General features: G+C 51.3%; 2 protein-coding genes across 3 annotated transcripts in view; both read right to left on the bottom strand.

The window, feature by feature from the left end:
• Window positions 1–4256: 4256 nt before the first annotated feature.
• mpzl1l (myelin protein zero-like 1 like) lies at window positions 4257–12659 on the bottom strand. 2 transcript variants are annotated; one of them, XM_068330958.1, is made up of 6 exons: window positions 12522–12659; window positions 9903–10084; window positions 8348–8558; window positions 5993–6122; window positions 5188–5293; window positions 4351–4588 (listed from the first exon to the last, which is right to left on the bottom strand). In XM_068330958.1, exons 1-6 carry the CDS (start codon window positions 12592–12594, stop codon window positions 4493–4495), a joined length of 798 nt encoding a protein of 265 aa, XP_068187059.1. In that variant the 5' UTR covers window positions 12595–12659; the 3' UTR covers window positions 4351–4492. The 2 variants fall into 2 exon arrangements, with proteins under 2 accessions (XP_068187060.1, XP_068187059.1); XM_068330959.1 differs by lacking the exons at window positions 5188–5293; window positions 5993–6122 and having other exon boundaries at window positions 4257–4588.
• Window positions 12660–13481: 822 nt separating this feature from the next.
• rabep1 (rabaptin, RAB GTPase binding effector protein 1) overlaps window positions 13482–19583 on the bottom strand; it is a 12600-nt gene continuing 6498 nt past the window's right edge. The window contains exons 8-18 of the mRNA XM_068331432.1: window positions 18662–18772; window positions 18120–18587; window positions 17945–18049; window positions 17750–17866; window positions 17547–17645; window positions 16742–16882; window positions 16161–16350; window positions 15562–15617; window positions 14765–14863; window positions 14571–14687; window positions 13482–14489 (exon numbers count right to left, since the gene is read on the bottom strand). Of these exons, the coding sequence (XP_068187533.1) occupies window positions 14388–14489; window positions 14571–14687; window positions 14765–14863; window positions 15562–15617; window positions 16161–16350; window positions 16742–16882; window positions 17547–17645; window positions 17750–17866; window positions 17945–18049; window positions 18120–18587; window positions 18662–18772 (1605 nt within the window). The 3' untranslated portion in view covers window positions 13482–14387. The remainder of the gene's footprint in view (window positions 14490–14570; window positions 14688–14764; window positions 14864–15561; window positions 15618–16160; window positions 16351–16741; window positions 16883–17546; window positions 17646–17749; window positions 17867–17944; window positions 18050–18119; window positions 18588–18661; window positions 18773–19583) is intronic.

The following is a 19583-nucleotide window of genomic DNA, read 5'->3' as shown; positions in this document are numbered from 1 at the left end:
TGCATGTTTTATAACAAATTGTGGCCGCCAAGGGGATTCACTAATTTCATGAGAATGACCCTCTTTTAACCAATTTTGAGATTGATGAGATTGGGGCCTGAAAATCAATAAAATCAGTAAAACAAACCTGGTGCTGATTGGAGATTTAATTGTCCAATGATTTTACTACTCTGTTCTGATTGGTCCATTTGCATCTACCTATTTCTGGCAGTTGTGACATTCAATACCTACTAATGCTGAAGAAGCATTTAACGGTACACAAACTGCTCACATTGCTTATATTAGTACTTTTTTTTTACTGTAGACACACGGATGAGGAACTGGTAATGCTAAGCTAAGCTAATAACTATCAGTTGGTACAGTTGAGAGTATTTTTGTATAAAACTGGATGCATAATGAGAGTAATAAATAAAATGAAAACATGTTGTTGGCCAGGAATACTTTTTATATAAAATATGAACAATGGTTACAGAGGTGATATTGTGTTTAAAAAAATACGTACAATAAAAGTAAAATAAATGAATCTTTTCTATTTGTTGCAGATGTTCCAGTTAGCTGATGAAATGTAAAAGGCACTAAATGTACAACATTCCAGTTTGAACGGAGGCCCAGGTCATTCCCAGATGAACCAACAATAAAATCTTCCATTAAAGACGTAGTGCAGATTTACAACATGACACAACACACAACTATTTACCGTCACAAACACGTTAAGACTCTGCGTTCACTCCTGCGTGTCGACCGACGCCTCCTGGAACTCGTTCATAATTTATATTTTACATCAGGATTTCTACAAATGTGCTGCAGCCAATCACGACGATCGACCGGCAGTCAAACGTTTGTTACGTCAGACAGACCATAATCTGAGGTCGGGATTAAACACGAACACGGAGGTCCAGTAAGAAGCACATGGTGACACCTAGTGGTGATGTCACAAACTACAGCTCCAACAACAAATCTGAAGCCTGAAAAGGCCAGAAAGCAAGAACGATGGGAGAACAAGGGAAACCGCATTTCCCAGGGGGCAACACTACACCTGGGTTGTAAATTCCTATACCCAAACAATCTGCCCCCGCTGGGCAAGAGGCACCAAAGACCACAGGGGAGTCAGCAGGGGGGCAAACAAGTTGGACCTCCCTCAGAACAGAATTCTGGCTTCACTTCCTGTCGTTTTCCTTCCTTCCTGTACGGCCCAGAGGTCATCGCTACAGCATCCATCCATCATCCATCCATCCATCATCCATCCAACATCCATCCATCATCCATCCGTCCATCTTCAACCGTTGACCGGAGTCAGGTCACAATCTTAACGGATGCCCCTACTTCCCTCTCCCCAGACACCTCCTCTGGGGGGATCCGATTTGTTCGCAGACCAGCTGAGAAACATAGCCCCCCCAGCGTGTCCTAGGTCTTTCCCAAGGTCTCCTCCTGGTTGAACACGCCCAGAACACCTCCCCAGGGAGGAATCCGGGATCTTCTTTCGATGGTGACCCAAACACCCCCTCATGAACAACTTAAATAATTAAACTCCCCCACTTGGGGCAAAGACTGCCCACTGCCCCGGGGAGGGCACACCGCGTCTTTCTGTTTGAGAACCATGACCTCCCTCGGGGGTGTTGATCCTCGTCCCACTCAGCTGTAAGCACCCCAGCGCTGAAGGGAAAGCACGCCACCCTCAAACCCACGCCGGGGATTGTGGGTAACTAAAGACCAACGAATGAAGTGTCATACCAGCTATGTCCAACACACTCACACACACACACACACACACACACACACACACACACACCCTTCTTAGGCCCGCCTCTCCTGTGACATCATCTACGACAGCTGACGGTGATTAGCATTAGCTGTGATAGCATTAAGGAATAAAACATTAGCAACATTAGCTACGATAGCTGACATTGGGTAATGCTAGCTGTGACAGCTCTAGTCGGCTAACATCGTCTGACGGTATCTATGGTAACCATTAGCGATAAAACTACTGCAACAGATGAAGTCAGCTAACGTTAGCCGAGCTAGTTGACATTAGTGTTAACTTTAACTGAACCGTATCGTTAGCTGTGTCGTTAGCTACAGATTGTTAGCAGGATAGAAACCAGACGACAGAATCGTTGAGAAAATAATTTAAGTACAAATCAAACATCACATTTCAAGACAAGCTATTGGCTACTGAAGGGTAGTGTCTATATGCTAAACAGGTTAGCACCAGCCTGTAGCTCGGGGCTACAGGTGACAGTTAAGGCTGATTCTCAGGTGGGAGCGCTTCATAAATAATCTAATCTAATCTGAGCCCTCAAAAACCAAAACTGGACCTTCTGCCACCGAAACACCCGGAGAGACGCCGGGGCGGCGTTTAGCGGAGGGACGGCGACTCGTTGATGACAGGATGAATAAAAGAGCCTCTCTAGACGCCCACAGCCACACTGGAATGACTTACAGTAAACAGCACGATCTCACAGGAGCAGGAAGTATCTACAAACACTGTCATTGTGGTCGTCACGGCGATACGGGGCGATACGGAGCGCCGCCCCCCGCCGGACCCAACAACGCTGCTGACATCACACATTTGGAATGTTTTTAAAGCTGAATTAACTCCAATATTTGGCCCATTATTAAAACAAAAAAAAATCTCTTTACACGATAAAAGATATGTTCATAATAAGGAGTTATGTTAGTAACTAGCATGCAAACAGTGTATCTGAGAGCCCCCAGTGAGCACCAGATGTTTCACCTCAGACCAACACCTTCCTCCTCACATGCAGGTTTCAAATCTAACAAAAGAAAATCTTTACAACTAAACAGGAAGAGAAACCTCCTGAGGAGGAGGAGGAGGAGGAGGAGGAGGAAGAGGAGGAGGAGGAAGAGGAGGAGGAGGAGTCTGTTGTTCCACTGAGGTGAGACTCTGACAGGAGCGACGACAACATGCCAGGAAACAGAAACGTTCGTGGCCGCCGGGCGGCTTCTTCACGGTATCACGTTTAGCTTAGCTTAGCTGCATGCAAGAGTTAGCGACGACACGGCTACGTTACATCGGACAGAACGACATCGCCATGGAGACGGGCCTCCCAGCAGCACCGGCAGACCGGCGCCGGCGTACGAGGCTGTGAGGAGCGTGGAGATGGGAGCATGGAGAGTTCTTCTTCTCTGGTCTTTGTTGCGTTTGTTTACGTTTGTCACGTGACTCCGCCCCCACAACGTTCCTCGGGATCCGCCTCCAGCGTGGAGCATGATGGGTCGTCAGAGCGCGGGTCAGAGGAGGGGGCTCCAGAGGTCTGCTGCACCAGCTGCTCAGGTCAGAGGTCGTCTGCTTCAGGCAGTATGATTGGGTGGTTTAATGTGGGCGGGGCTCAGGCTTCAGGACGGGGCGTGGCCTGATTTAGAGGGTTGGGGGGGTTTACTGGACGAAACGGATTGAAATGATTTTAGTTATTTTAAAGAGGAAATGTTTGATTAAGCCGTTCAATCACAGAACGGATTCAACTCCTGTTCTGAGGTCCTACAGTAGGTCCTACAGTAGGTCCTACAGTAGGTCCTACTGTAGGACCTACTGTAGGACCTGCTGTAGGTCCTACTGTAGGACCTGCTGTAGGTCCTGCTGTAGGTTCTACTGTAGGTTCTACTGTAGGACCTACTGTAGGACCTGCTGTAGGTCCTGCTGTAGGTTCTACTGTAGGTTCTACTGTAGGTCCTGCTGTAGGTCCTGCTGTAGGTCCTGCTGTAGGTCCTGCTGTAGGTTCTACTGTAGGTCCTGCTGTAGGTCCTGCTGTAGGTCCTGCTGTAGGTTCTACTGTAGGTCCTACTGTAGGTCAATGATTGGCTCATTTACACCAGATTCCTGTCTTGGCCGGTTGATGCTACGCTACATTAGCTCTGCGTTGCTTGGCGACGCCCAGCTGACGCGGGGGCAGCAGCGGGGGCAGCAGCAGGGGCAGCAGCGGGGGCAGCGGGGGCAGCAGCGGGGGCAGCAGCCTCAGGAGGCGCCGACGGAGTGGAGGATTCGTCTGGTGATCGTTGGTGTGATGAGGCGTTCACTAGTGTTCACGTTGGTTCTGTCTTTACATCGAAGCTCACGGAGACGTCACATGACCACGACAGCATCATGCCACCGACAGACGAGGAACGGACGGCGCCCCCCCCACGGGGTCGCCCCTCCAGCAGCCTGGAGCGTTAGTGAGGAGTGGTGACGTATCTACAGCGGGGGCAAAATCACTGCACCTTAGGGATCGGGGGGGGTTCCTGGAGGGGTAAGGGGGGGCATTCCCAAGAGGAACTTCAGGGAGACGCTGGGGGGGGGTTGTTTTGGGTGGGGCTGAAAGCGTATAAAGGGGTCGTCAGAGAACTCTTCCCGTCTTCCCTTGGCGCGGCGTCTTAAATAAGTCTGTAGTCCTTCAGAGAATCAGCGCCTCTCGGCGTTGAAGGGGGAGGAGCTTCCCTGACGGACGTCTGACGCCTTCCTGTGTCGGCTTCCTGTTTGGTCTCCACTTCCTGTTCAGTTCTTGCGGATGTCCGCGTAGACCACCGGCTCCATCTTGTGGAAAGAGTTCTTGCTGCCGGAGTGATCCAGCTGGGCGTATATCACCGGGCCCTGGGACACGGGAAGAGGAGGGGTTTAGTGCCACGCACCAATCAACCGGCGGGCTTAAGGACACGCCCACAGCCCACCCCCTTGAATCAGAATTCCCAATTGGTCAGTTGTTTGTATTTTCTCCTGTTTTTACTGGACATAAACATGTTTTCTGTGTGTCAGCAGGGTTCTATGTGTCGTACAGTCAGAGGCGGAGTCACATGCTCCGCCCACAATGTGACCACGAGAAGAAAACATCCCCGAAAACGGTTCTCTGCATGCCTTCCTCCAGTAACAACCTGACATGACGGGCCGTGGGCGGTCCCAGATCAGAATCAGCAGGACCAACATCAGAACCAATCACAGGTCCCCGATCAGATCACCTGAACCAATCACAGGTCCCCGATCAGATCACCTGAACCAATCACAGGTCCCGAACTGGATCACTTCCAAACATCTATAAAAACCAACCGTTTCTCTTTCCACCGTTATCTTTGGTTCTTGTAGGAAAATGAACTTCCTGTTTGAGGCTATGGCTAAAACTGTCATGCTAAGCTAACGTCATTCTACTGCGTGTGTTCTGGCGGTCATGTGACCCGGCGTCTCCCGGCTCCTCCTACCTGCAGCGGCCCGGAGGGGCTGGTGGACCTGGAGCCCTCCAGGCTGGACTCCAGCTTCTTGCGGGGTTTGGGCGCCTCAGAGCTGACGCTCTCCAAGGCGGTACATCTACGTTAGGTTAGGGCGCGTCACGGCGAGCAGATGAGACAAAACACAACAGATGAGAATGAGAGATGAGAAATGAGACACTGGGGGGAGCGACGGGATCAGGTCACCCAAATAAAACCGTCAACGCCGTTAATGTTCCTCTGGACAACAAAAATACACAAAGATCATCAGCGAACGCTCACAAACACCTCCGTTTGACGTGAGACAGATTGGGCAGAGAGAGACAGACAGCGAGAGACAGACAGGTGTTATTGATCCCAATCTAGAGCCGTTAGCTCCTGGTTAGCGGCAGCAGACGGTTCGACTCGCGGGTGAAGGAGGATGAGGAAGGTGAGTTAGATGAAGGACACAGCGGGTTAGCAGAAGCAGTGATGAAGGAGAGCGACACCAGAACCAACAGAAACCCCAAAGAGTCCTCAGCCAATCAGCAGCTGACTTCTCACCACCCTGGACACCAGCGATCGATCAATCGATCGTCACGATCAGATGGATTAATGATTAGTAACGCATCAGCCAGTTCCTCACAGACGGGTGTTAGACGGATGCTAACGCGCTAACGACGACACCAACGAAGAAGACAATACAACACGAGACCCAAGGCTTCCTCTGATTGGTCCACAAACACCGCATGCAGAGACCACGCCCACACACCCCGTTAGTGACATCACCAGCGCTCCGGCGGCCGTGAGAAAGACTCACCCTTCGTAGTCGTGGCGACTGTGTAGGACCCTCATGACGATGCAGGCGGCCACGGCGATGAAGACGAGGATGAAGAGCGCGCCGCACACGGCGCCCACGATGACGGTGGTGCTGGTCTGAGGGAGAGAGTCTGACAGCAGAGACAACCGTCACGCACTCTGAACGCCACTACCCCCCCGATCGATCAGCGATCCATCGACTATTGATCAGGACTCAGGATCAGATCACAGACTGTTCCCACAGACACAAACATTCCACCCGTGTTCTGCCCCGCCCTCAGGTGGATGCTCGACTCCCCCCTGGAGTCAACAAACGAGTCAACACACGTCCGTGTGGGACAAACAACCAACAGGAACGCCAACGCGCGTCACGCCACAGGAGTCCTGTCGTCTGATTGGCTGTCAGAGCTGTGTTTAACCTTTTACCTGAAGTCTTATAACACATATCAGATCCTCAGCTGAAGCCCCGCCCCCTCCTATCTTAGATGCGTTTTGACAGCTGATGATGTTGAAACGTTTGTTTTCAGGACCAGAAACACGTGACGGAACCAGCAGGGTTCTGGTTAGCGTGTTGCTTTTAACACACAGTCATCAGACAAGCTTTAAATACGTACAATAAAAAAAAATTTAAGTTACTTTTTTCTGTGATATAATTTTGGGAAAAAGATTCACTTCCATTCAACAAAAAAATTCATAATTTTTCCATTTCTCCACTTAAATTTCAAACGCTGAAATCTTCCGTGTGAGTTTCTGGTCACGAGACCAAAACTCAACCAAACGGAACACGTCTGCTGGTTGAACACGCTGCAGTGAGAGGAGTTAGTCTCACGTTATCACGACTCTACAAAGAAAAACCAAGCAGAAGTTATTGAAGAAACAGAGACAGATATTACTACAGATATTACTACAGATGTTACTACAAATATTACTACAGACAGGACGGATAAAGACGCACAAGAAGAGAAAAGCTGCAAAACTCCCATTTTTACCGCAATGGACGCGATTGTTTCCACGGGGGGGTTAGAAGGTTCTGTCAGCTTGGTGCAGCGTTCACAGGAGAAAATATGAATTAAAGGAAAGAAAACTAGCGAGTGGAAAAAACTGTATTATATCTTTATTTATAAAACTTTTTTTTTCTAAGAATAACCACCAAGCTGTAACATTTTGATAAAAATAACTTCACTCTTTTTTTTTTACTTCAACAGTTATGTTATTAATAAAAGCATTAAATTAACAGTGTCTAGTTTTCATATTGTACTATTGGCTAAACTCCTTGTGTCGCTTCTATCTTATATTCTGTTTTTACACTATTTTCTGCACTATGAGGCGCACCTAAAAGCCTTTTCTCAATTTCTTATAATCCAATGTGCCTTATCATGAAAAAAGTTTTAAAATAGACCATTCATTGAAGATGAGTTCTCAGGTGTCTTTTATAATCCAGTGTGCCTTATGTATGATTTTTTTTTTTAAATAGACCATTCATTGAAGGTGCGCCTTATAGTGCAGGGATTACTGTACTTTTGGGATGCACACATTTTTTGTAGTGCATCCCAGGGATGCACTACTTTCTGGAGGTAACAGGACCTCCGCCCACGTTCTGTCCAGATTGAGTTCCTCTGAGGCGTCCAGCTTGAGACTGTTCTTAAAGGTCGTGACTCGTTAAGATGCTGGCTAGCATGCTAGGAGCACCCGTTCCTGATCCACTAAAGGACCAGATATTCACACGGATGGAGAGAACAGGAAATAGATAGCCCCGCCCTCTCGCCACCTCTTCATTGGTTATCAAATCAGACACCGACGAGCGTCCGGAGCAGTGGAGAAAATCGATTACACACTGGCAGCCGATGGGTTAAAGTTGTTTGTGTTTCCAAATGCATGAGAAACAAACAAACAACACAAACGGACCCGCGTTCCCATCAGCCCCTTTCTACCCATCAGCCCCTTTCTACCCATCAGCCCCTTTCTACCCATCAGCCCCTTTCTACCCATCAGCCCCTTTCTACCCATCAGCCCCTTTCTACCCATCAGCCCCTTTCTACCCATCAGCCCCTTTCTACCCATCAGCCCCTTTCTACCCATCAGCCCCTTTCTACCCATCAGCCCCTTTCTACCCATCAGCCCCTGCGGCCCCACAGGGATCCGGTCTGAGCTCTTCTCATGGGAAAACAGCCACAAAGTGCTGATTAGATGAAGACACAACCGGTTCTGCTGCCACACACCCCCAGCAGGACATTCCAGGCGTGTGCGTCTCACGGTGCGTTCAGGTGCGGTCGTCACACGACAGCCGAGTTTAGGATAACCCAGCTGCAGGTTAAGATAATCCAGGATTTAATCTGGGTTTGGGGTCGAGACACACCTTTGAGGACGACCCTGAGCTCGGTGCGGGCCGGCGTCCCCGTCACGTCCGGGGGGTTCTTCACGTCGCAGAAGAAGGTCCCGTTGTCGCTGAACTGGGCGGGGCTCAGCTGGATGGACACGTCCCTCTTGTTGATGTCCCCCACGAACTGGACCCGGTCCTTAAACTCGTTCTGTGCCGGGAAACTTCTGCCGTTGAAGAAATAGAAAATCTGGACAGAAGAAGACAAACGTTCTTCATCAGGTACAGAGAAGAACATCTTTAATGGCAATCATCTTGTAGTCTGATCAATTTAACTGATTATTGATCAAATACATGTAAGAAACTAAACCAGGTCATCAACGACTGAAGGAGGTTTGAGCCTGAGGGTTCCATGCTAACGCTAATTCACAAGTACAGATCACTTCTACGTGCTTGTGTTCTTAAATAAAGAACCCCCCACCGCTGAGGGACTCCTCCACTGATGACCTCAAACTGGGAGCTTCTGGCCCCCCGAGGGTCAAAGATCCACATCAGTCAAATTCCACACTCCAACACCCCCCCCCCACACACACACACACACACACACAACAGAGCGGTTTGTGTTGGGTAACATTTACAGCTGCAGCACAAAACAGCCCCAGAAGTTCCCTTGGTCCTCGAACACAACACCAACACAGACACATGAATCTCTGTGCTGCTAACATGCTAACAGACACATGAATCTCTGTGCTGCTAACATGCTAACACACACATGAATCTCTGTGTTGCTAACATGCTAACAGACACATGAATCTCTGTGCTGCTAACATGCCAACGTTCCAGCAGGAAGAGGTTTCTCTTATCAGCTGTGAACACCACGCCCCCAGGAAACGCTCTGGACGTTATCGTTTCCTGAAACGTGATCGCTGACTCGGCGTTCCGGTAACAGGACGACTGACCGGTCACGTCCTGATGTCAGCGTTAAAACAGTCTGAGAGTGTTAAAGTGTGGAAACGACACCCCAGCCGGCTCTTACACCACCTGTTCTGACCAATCACAGGACGATTGTTGTCATGTGACGCCACTGTTTACACACACTCAGGTTCACGCCCCTACTGTCAGCTGATCTATATTTACAGGACAATTTGTAGATGTTTAGATGTCACACACAGGGTGTGGCCGACGTCTTTATCAATAAATAGAACAAATAGCTTTAATAATAAACATGTACAGAACAACACATTTACTGCTTCATCCCTCCTCATCACTACGTTACAGTGAGGCCTGATGGCCACAGGCAGGGATCAGCTGATCTGATACCAACAGGTTCAACCTGAGGCTGGTGGAGACGTCCTGCTGACTCAGGATGTGTTCTGACACGTCCACACACACACACACACGACAGAGCGGTGACACAACACCCCCACACTCATGTGCAACCACACTGCAGCAGTTTCACCCGACCCAGGGGGGTCATGAGTCAAACAACAAACATTCTAGTTTCGGTGTGCTGTCAGCAGTGTTAGCATTAGCTCAGCATTGGCATTAGCATTAGCTCAGGAACAGGATGACGGTGGGGGGGGGGGTCACTTACCACGTACGGCGCTTTGGAGAACTGGGTGTCGGGCTGACTGGACTGGAAGCTCCAGGTGACAGAGGTGGAGATGCCCACCACCTCGCTGGACTTGAAGGAGCAGTGCAGGACCCCCGTGGTGCCGTTCTGGACCACCACCTCCGAGTCGGCGTGGATGTCGAGGGCCGACGACGGGCTCGCGCCTGGGGAGGGAAGAGAGGAGGAAGTGTGAACGCATGAAGGGACCTTTAAACGAGTCTTGTCAGCGTCCATCCATCCATCCATCCATCCATCCATCCATCCATCATCCATCCATCCATCCATCCATCCATCATCCATCCGTCTACTCTGAAGCGAGGCGAGATGCTTCACAGCTCGGCGGTCCAACAGGAAGCTGCTGCCTCAGACCTGATTGGACGACGCAGCAGCGAGATGACGACTACCTGCAGCTGGTTCTGGTTAATGGGGCTCAGAACACCCCCCACCCCCCTCTAAAGGGTTGTCAAAACACACCAGTGTAGTTAGTGACCAGTTTGTCCTCCTTCATAACACTTCCTCATTCCTCGACACGTCACAGCTCCAGCTGGGAATACAATACGACTCCTCCTCCTGGACAGCCCCGCCCACTGCTAGCAGCGGTTAGCCGCTACGAGGGCTAGCTAAAGTTTGTTTAGGTTCTACGTTAAAGACGGATGCCGCCGGAGTCTGTTTGGACAGGAAGTACCGACGGATAGGGGCGGGGCGGGGCCGCTCAATCCAAACAAGAACAACAACAACAAAACTTGTTTGTGTCTCTGTGGCTTGTTTGAACCCCCCCACCACCACCACTGTTCTCCTGGAGGTGTTCTCAGGACGGGTTGTTGGTTCTGTGCCCGCCCGCTGTGAGCTGCGTTTACACACCATTGTTCACGTCAGCGCTGAACAAACAGGACCGATTCAAACGGGCCAGCGCCGATCCGGCTTCACACTGAGAGGTGTGGGGGGTAGGGGTCAGCCCCCAGGGGTGTGTTCATCTGAGAACACCTGAGGAGGAACCAGGTGGTGATGGGCGTGGTGATGGGCGTGATGCAGGTTGGAGGTGAACGGCGCTTCATGGGAAATACCTGGTGATCGGTGGAGCGGTAAAAACAGACGGTTCTGTTCCAGTGAAACATGTTCCTGTTGAAAACCATGAAAAACGTGTTTCAGGAAGAATTTGCCACGGCAGCGATGAGTCATCAGTTTATGACCGTTTCACAACAGGAAGGACGCGCCTGTCGTTTCGTCCAATCGGACGAGATTAGTCATGATAAGCAGGGACAGAAAACACAAAACTACTGCACCAGCAGGTTTTTGTTCGCTGGGTTTTATTAAAATGTTCTGATTTAACATGGAAACGATCCAGTTTGTGATTTCAGTCCCCTGAGCGCGGCTCAGTCTGCAAATCTGACATCATGACTCTGGAGCTGAGATGGTGTGAACGAGCAGAACGTTAAAGATCATTAGAGAACTATCCTATTGATCAGCTGGTGACGACCAAACAGCACCACAACTGTTGAAACAGATCTTCAAGGAATCTATTGATTCCAGGAAGGAGTCTGGAAGGATCCAGGATTTCTTCTGGAACCAGGTCTTGGTGGCCTGATGACGTCAGATCTTCATCTTCCTCACAGATGATGTTTTCCTCTAGGCTTCTTGACCCCTGATGGAACCCCTCTGACCCGCTACGGGCTACAGGTTTTCCCGTGGTCCAGGAAATAAATCTATTTCATGACCGAGCCCCCGCCCTGCTTCAGAGATGGGGTTGTTTTCAGCTTCATGCTTCCTGCTCCAGACAAACCGCTGATTCAGCAAAACCAGAAGGTCCAGTGGTTCTGGACCTTCTGGTCCAGATCCTGGACCTGGATCTGTTTCAGCTGTTATTGATTATCAGCTGACCAATAGTAGACTTACTTAATGTTACCCAATCCACATGTGAAGTAATATCTGCTAACCGTTACCTGTGGACACAGAAACACTAAAACCTCAAAGCTGAACTGAAACCAGCTTCATTCTCCTCTGATAACATCAGGAACAGGAAGTCAAGGCGGAAACCGAGCGTTGTTTCCGGGATGCTCACCGCGGTGAAGCCCGTTACCGTTACCGTTCACCGGTAATTAAACGCAGTCGGTTCAGCCTTCCGGTAACGCGCATCGGCTCTGGTTACTGTAAACACTGTTAGCATGCTGTGGGTTAGCGTCCACACCGAACCGCGAAAAACCCGGCTTTCACGTCTATTAACTCCCTGTTAACACAACATCAACCTGTTTGTCCACAGTCCCCGTTACTAACACACAAAACTGGACCCGAATGTCCGACCAGCTCCATTTGATGAACACTCTGTCTAAATCGGGTTTTAGTGAATATTATTAATTATTAAAACATGATTCGTGACATTAAATCGGCATGTGAGTGAAGACGGGCCGGTTAACGTGGATAAGAAGATGTCTGCGGTGGCGGTGGGAGTCCAGCCGCCCACAAAGGCTGATTAGCTCCGGGATGAACGGAGGTTAGCAGGTAGATCAACATCGCTAGCTAGCTAACGTGAATCCCTCCTCCAACCACGACCGAAAACACCAACATTATGGATGAATTTTAACAAAATGGAGCTTGAATACTCACCCAGGATTATAAAAAGCATAAATCCAGTCAGTAAAAGCCGCTGGCTGGAGGTTTTCGACCGTTTTGTCTCCATTATGTTGTTGTAAACAGGAGGAGTCCCTCGGCTCTTTTTTTCCGCCCTCTATCGTTCGACGCGTTTCTTCTTTGTGGGATTTACTGAGTCGCGCGTTCGTCACGCTGCTGCCCCCTGCAGGCCTCCGAGTGAACTACAGGCGAGCAGCAGTTACTGCAGCACCGATTATTTCAACGAGCGTGTTACTTTTTTTATGGCTCTTATGTTATGATCTTTAATGTTTTTTATCTTTTAAGATTTTTTATGATCTTAAAGTAATTAGTCCGTGGACTGTTCTGGATGCATTACTGTATGACACACGCTTATCCGGGTGATGTACGAATGTGGGGAAAACATTCCCAGACTAGTTTCTCACTACATGGATGAGTGACGTTTAATGTGTTTTCTGTAATTATTACCTCTGCCAACAACTTATCAGCAGGACGACAAAAAAACTACTGAAAAATAAAGTTCAAAATGAACTTTTAACAGCAAAATTTCAAAAATACTAAATACTTGTTGTATATAATAAGTTGTGGATGCAGTCAAGTTTTAAAATAAAAGCAGATTTTCCTGTTGAAGTTTGAGGAGCGTTTTTTGTTTTTTTTTCCTTTCATCTGATTATTTTGATATTTATTGATTACATTCACTGATTGGTTGGCAAAATTCATTACATCTTTACAATATAATTTAGGAAATGTTAAAATATAATTCTGGAGTGTGAAACTCCACGACCATGCGCCAGTCTCCTCTTCAGAGATGCTCCAGTTGGAACCGACCAATCACACGACGTCAAATGGGAAATTAATTCTAGGCTCCTCAATTAAATCCACTCCTAAAACATCTTCTGGTCTTTCTGGATGTTTGAGGAGTGAAGGAGGCTTCAGTCAGACCGTCTGGATCATTGATCATTGACAAGAACACAGTCTGTTTATTCATTGTGGGTTCAGGATACTTCAAACAGAACTTCATCAGACACGGGGACACGCCCCCTACGTGGACCAATGGGACGAGGTGTGACAGGAAAAGGAAATCCCCACGTGTTTCTGTCCGCTGACACCGACATCGGATTCACGTCGTTCCTCCAGATTTACACCATCTGCTCCGGTCAAGCTAGGCTCCGCCCACCCGGCCCCCGACCGACTCGTCCTGACCAATCATCACGTGTCACGGCGAAAGTAGACCGACGCCCCCAAACGATCGGATGGAGTCGGAGGAAGAGAAGGGCAGGACTCGTCTTTGCCAAATTTAGCCGCCTCCTCCAAAATTCCATGATTCTTAGGGCGGAGGTTAGCCTCAGCATGCTAACGCTAGCTAACGAGGCCAATCAATCCGTTCCACACAGGTGATCAATAACATATATTACTATCTCTTAAACCATCTCTTCACCTGCTGTGGACTGGATTAACTGGCGTTGCCGTGGTAACCTGAAGCTGCTGTAAAACGAGGCCCGACTGCAGTAAAGACGCTAACAGTTTTCTGTTTCCTTCCTTCGTCGCATCAAAACAAACAAAACGAGAAACGAAGCACCAAAAAAAAAACAAACAAGTGACGGGGGGGTGATTCTTCATCGCCGTGACAACAGAGGTGCGATGGGCAGAAAACGTGGACAGAAAGTGCTTCAGAGGACGACGAACCTTTTTGGTTGAGTTAATAGCGACTACAGTAGAAACGACCCCCCCCCAGTCCGTTATGTACATTAGTAGTATTCTTCTGCCCCAGTCCTCCCAGCTCTTCCTCTGTGGTTACGGGAGGCGGGTCAATGACGTTACGGGCGCGGCGCTCGGAGGAAGAGGAGGACGCCGCCGGCGCCATCATGTCTCTGGAAGCTGGTTGATGTCGGTCAGGTTGGTGTCGTTCAGGATGACCCTGATCCGGTCCAGAGAGTCGGCCTGTCGTATCCGCTCCAGCTGGACCTGTGGGGGGGGGGGGCACGCCCAACAGCACCGTCACTGGTCGATCGGATCGGGTGATGGGTCCGAGGAGGCGGGGCTTACCTGCAGCGTCTGGGAGAGCTTGACGAAGTCCTTCTGCACCTGTTCGCTGACGTCCAGCTCCGTCTGCAGCCGCTGGGCCTTACCCCGCTCGTCCAACACCTGAGCCTCCAGCGCCGCCTGCACACACACACACACACACACACAGGTTACACTCAGACACCCACCGACGGACTCTGACGGGGGGGGGCACTCACCTTGGTCTTGCTGGTCTCTCTGAGCTGCTGCTCCAGACTCGTCTTCAGGCTCTGGAGCTTCTCCAGGATGTCGCTTCGTTCCGACAGACGCGTCTGCAGCTGGAATCACCGACACCCACGTGAACACGAGCACCACTAGAGGGCTGCCACGACTAGTCACCACTATGTTCACCAGTGAAACCGTCCACAACTGCGTTGACAGTCGACCCCTCGCTTGTTTTTTAAATCAGGCTGTGCTAGCATGGCTAACTGGCGGTTCAAGTACATGAAGAGGAAGCACGTGACCGTCATCTAATTTCCTCCGGGATTAATAAAGTATCTATCTATCTATCTATCTATCTAACTGGCTAGTTAGCTGCTAATATTAGCATAAACAGAGAGCTAGCTCACTCCCAATTCACATAACTGTAAACGTTAACATTAGCAATGAGGATGTGAGTCGTTAGCCGCCCTTAGCACACGCGTGTCATGTGTTTACTGTAACGTCAGTAATAGTTCATCAGTTCAAGTTTTCGACTTCTAGAACCGATGCGGTCACAGCGTGCGACATCCCACAAATCAAAACGTTACCCTGACCTACTGTCATAGGTCAAAGATCAAAGCTAGTGCTCTGACCTACTGTCACAGTAGCTTTGATCTATGCTCCTTCTCCCTCATCTTTCGATCTTACACACCAACACTGATAATTCATCACCTTCACAGGATGTAATCAATAAATCGGTGATTAGTCGACTTGTGGCAGCCCTACTTATTAGTAATCAATAGCTGATATGAATTTATCAGTTCAGTATCTTTACCTGCTCCTTCTCCGCTTTGATTCGCTCCATCTCCGTTTTCAGACTGGAGAACGAGGCTGGGGGAGGAGACATGATTAGAGCAGCCAATCAGACAGCTTCATTCTTGTATCCGCCCACACCAATCAGAAACGCTGAATCACAACTTTTATCTTCACGGATCAAAAATCCACTGAAAACATCAGAACGAGCCGTCAGGAGAGTCCGTCTGACATCACTACTGACACGGTAACACACCACGCTAACGCTAGCTCACGGGTTAGCTTGTGAGTGCATACACACACACACACACAGCTTCACTCAGCTGTCCATCAGCGTTGCTAAGCAACAGGATGAGTGCAGTAAACATGATCACAAGAGGTAGGATGCGGGTCAGCTGACCTACCCTAGACACACCAGGCTATGTTAGCGTTAGCGTTAGCATTCAAACACACACACACACACACACACACACACAGGCAGGAGTCACGCCTGTCGTACCTTCAAGGATGTCTGAGCGACGGGAGGAGAACACAAACAAACACGAGAGAGGATGAGGAGGATGAAGAGGCGTGTGCAGGTGCTGGTGGGCGGGGCACTTGTGGGCGGGGCTCGAGTCTCACCTATCTCCTCCTTGCAGCCCTCGATCTCCAGCTGCAGCGTGTCCTCCAGGTTCTCCTTCAGGCACTGCTCCGCCTGGATCTGCTCCTTCAGGAACAGGATCTCCGCCTTCAGCTTCTCCTCCGTGTGGTCAGCTGACGTCCGCAGCGCCACCTGGTGGTCACGCAGCCGCAGCACCAGGTCCTGCAGCTCCTGATGGGAGTAGAGCCCGTTAGAGAACCGGAGGAGAACCCAGTGGAGGCTGGAGGTGCTGGTTCTCCAGCAGCTCTGACTAACTCAGGACAGGAAGTCCTCAAGATACGAACGACGACCGCCAAATCTGGCAAATGTAGCAAAGCAACAACGCCCCAATTGGTGGGCGTGTGGACTACCTGTGGGCTAGTGGGCTACCTGTGGACTACCAGTGGACCAGAGGGCATGTGGACTACCTGTGAACCAGTGGGCTACCTGTGGACTAGTGGATTATCTGTGGACTACCTGTGGACCAGTGGGCTTCCTGTGGTCTACCTGTGGACCAGTGGGCTACCAGTGGACCAGTGGGCTACCTGTGGTCTACCTGTGGCCCAGTGGGCGTGTGGGCTACCTGTGGGCTCGTGGGCATGTGGAAGTCCTCCTCCTGCTGCAGCTCCACATGCAGGCGGTGTTTTCCCTGCAGGCTCTCGTTGTCTCTCTGCAGGCGGCTCAGCTCCTCGGCCACCTGCTCCCTGGACTTCACCAGCACCGCCTGGAACGCATCACCACAGATCAGCAGAAGCCCCTCCTCTACCCCACCCCACCGTCACCGTGGAAACGTTCAACTCGTCGCAGCGTTTGTTTTGTGAGTAAAACCTTCCGTCTTTTCCATTGTTTTATTTGAAAACCTTGGTGTTTTTGGACGCCCACAGATGAAACACCCAGCAGCAGCAGGCTGAAGAGGTCGCCGTGTGGGTTAACCTCCTACTGTTGCCATGGTAACCCATGCTGAATACATGCTGACTCAAGCAGGTGATGCTCAGAGGTCAAGAGCTCCGCCCACAGTACTCTTGGAGATGATGTCATCGTTGACAGATGGCGGAGCTGGGAGTTAGCGACGTTAGCCGGGGTTTGCGTTAGCGTTAGCCCAGGTTTACTCGTACTTCCTGTCCCGCTGGATGTTGAGGTTCTGCTCCGGGGGTCCGGGTCAGAACCTCCATCCACCAGTGAACACTAACGTCCTCCTGGCTGCTGCGGACGTGTTTCACCCTGGATTATAATCTGAACCTCATGACATCAGTTTAACCACCAGCCTCAGGCCCGTTGGCGATCGGTCACATGACGCCTCGTGGCCACGCTGAGGAAACGGTAACCAGCTTCACATGAGGTTGTTATGTTCAAAGTGGCGCCTGTGCCTCAGAGCGCCTGAGCCTCACCATCTGCTCCTGCGTGCTCCTCTTGGCCTCGCTGAAGCCGTGCTGCAGGGAGGCGAGCAGCGCCTCCGACGCCTGGACCCTCTGCAGGAGGAACGCCACCTAGGACACAGGGAGGACCCCGATGACACGCCAGAACGGAGCGGTCGCCATGACGACGCCACAGAAACACTGGTCTACACAGATCAACAGCGATGGGTCCAAACCTTGGCGGCCGTCTCCTCGTTCCCGGCCTTCACCGACTCCTCCAGGCGCTGCTTCTCCGCCATCGTCCCCTCCAGCTGCTCGTTGGCCTGACGCAGCATCACCTGCAGCTTCTTCACCTGGAGGACCACCGTCATCATCATCATCATCATCGTCATCACGGCTGAGCACTCTAGCGGTGAGGTGACCACACCCACCTGGTCCCGAGTCTCCGCCTCCTGGCCCTGGATGGCCTGCAGCTGCTTCTCGTAGTTGGAGCACATGTCACAGCGTCTGCCCAGCTTCCTGCCGGCGTTCTTCACCTGCAGACACACGCAGCCAATCAGAAATCAACACGCCGTTAGCTTAGCCTCAGAGGGGGCGGGGCCTCACCTCCTGCTGCAGCAGGTTCCACTCGCTGTCGCTGACCAGCCGGTAGCCGGTGGGGGGCAGGAAGGCGGCGTCTGCAGCGGCGTGGGAGATGCTGGACAGCAGCGAGGCCGTCTCCTCCTGCTCCGGCGTCATGGCCTTGATGGCCTTCTCCTGGTCCTTCGTCAACAGGAAGTGACTCGGCGTCAGCCGGATGGAGCTGATGGACGAGGCGTCGCCGAAGCTGCCGTCCCCCGCCCCGCAGTCGGCCCCCACCAGGGGCCCGAAGTCCGACTCGTCCAGGTGGCTGGCCGACTTGGCCTTGTGGTTGTGGCCCCCCAGGCCCTGCTGGACGGACAGCGGCGAGGAGCCCAGGCTGTCGGTGGACTGGACCCGCCGCAGGTTGTCCCTGTGGGGGTCCACGGGGGCCCCCGCCACCACCTCCGTGTCCAGGGAGTGGACGGAGCCGTGGGCGCTGCGGTCGGCGTGAGGCTGGAAGGGGAGGAGACGCGTTAACGACGGCTTCACGGGACGGTCACGTGACCCCAGAGGGGCGGGGCTCGTACCTCCTCGACGCTCAGGCCCAGGAACAGATCCTCCAGAGGCTCCGTGTTGTCGCCGGCGTCCTCCTCCTGGAGCTCCTTCACCTGGATCAGACGCTCCTTCTCGTCCTCCTCCTGAAAGCAGTCACACGTCTCTGTAGCGTCCGTTCACACATTAGCACGTATGCTAGCGTAATGGAACGCGGCCCAGTAAAGGTTCTACGACCGGGTCAGACAGAACCCACAACTCCATTACTTCTGTTTTCTTTCTGGTCTGGTTCTGGACCGTGTCTGGTTCTGAATGATGGACTCTCTGCTCCACGTCTGAGTCCCTCTGAGGCTGGTGGAGATGCTGGCCTCGGTCACATGACTACCTTCTTAAAGGGGCCGCTCCGGCCTCGGTCACGTGACTACCTTCTTAAAGGGGCCGCTCCGGCCTCGGTCACGTGACTACCTTCTTAAAGGGGCCGCTCCGGCCTCGGTCACATGACTACCTTCTTAAAGGGGCCGCTCCAGCCTCGGTCACATGACTACCTTCTTAAAGGGGCCGCTCCAGCCTCGGTCACGTGACTACCTTCTTAAAGGGGCCGCTCCAGCCTCGGTCACGTGACTACCTTCTTAAAGGGGCCGCTCCGGCCTCGGTCACGTGACTACCTTCTTAAAGGGGCCGCTCCGGCCTCGGTCACGTGACTACCTTCTTAAAGGGGCCGCTCCGGCCTCGGTCACATGACTACCTTCTTAAAGGGGCCGCTCCGGCCTCGGTCACGTGACTACCTTCTTAAAGGGGCCGCTCCGGCCTCGGTCACGTGACTACCTTCTTAAAGGGGCCGCTCCGGCCGCTGACACAGACTACATCAGCGCTAAACTAAAACAAGCTAGCAGAACCAACAAGAAACGAACGGTGTGACGTCACGAGGACGCTGCTAATAAAGTTGATACAAACTGG

Source organism: Antennarius striatus, chromosome 13, assembly GCF_040054535.1.
Source record: "Antennarius striatus isolate MH-2024 chromosome 13, ASM4005453v1, whole genome shotgun sequence".
Taxonomy (NCBI): Eukaryota; Metazoa; Chordata; class Actinopteri; order Lophiiformes; family Antennariidae; genus Antennarius; species Antennarius striatus.
Note: the sequence above shows the minus strand (reverse complement) of the source record. Positions and strands in the feature narration are given on the sequence as shown.

Excerpts from the sequence above, each read along its gene's own strand:
- mpzl1l (XM_068330958.1), bottom strand. The coding sequence starts at position 12,594 with ATGGAGACAAAACGGTCGAAAACCTCCAGCCAGCGGCTTTTACTGACT. Across the intron at positions 5,294-5,992 it reads AGTCGCCACGACTACGAAGG|ATGTACCGCCTTGGAGAGCG; the intron begins GTGAGTCTTTCT and ends AACCTAACGTAG. Across the intron at positions 4,589-5,187 it reads GCCCCTCCGGGCCGCTGCAG|GGCCCGGTGATATACGCCCA; the intron begins GTAGGAGGAGCC and ends CCCGTGTCCCAG.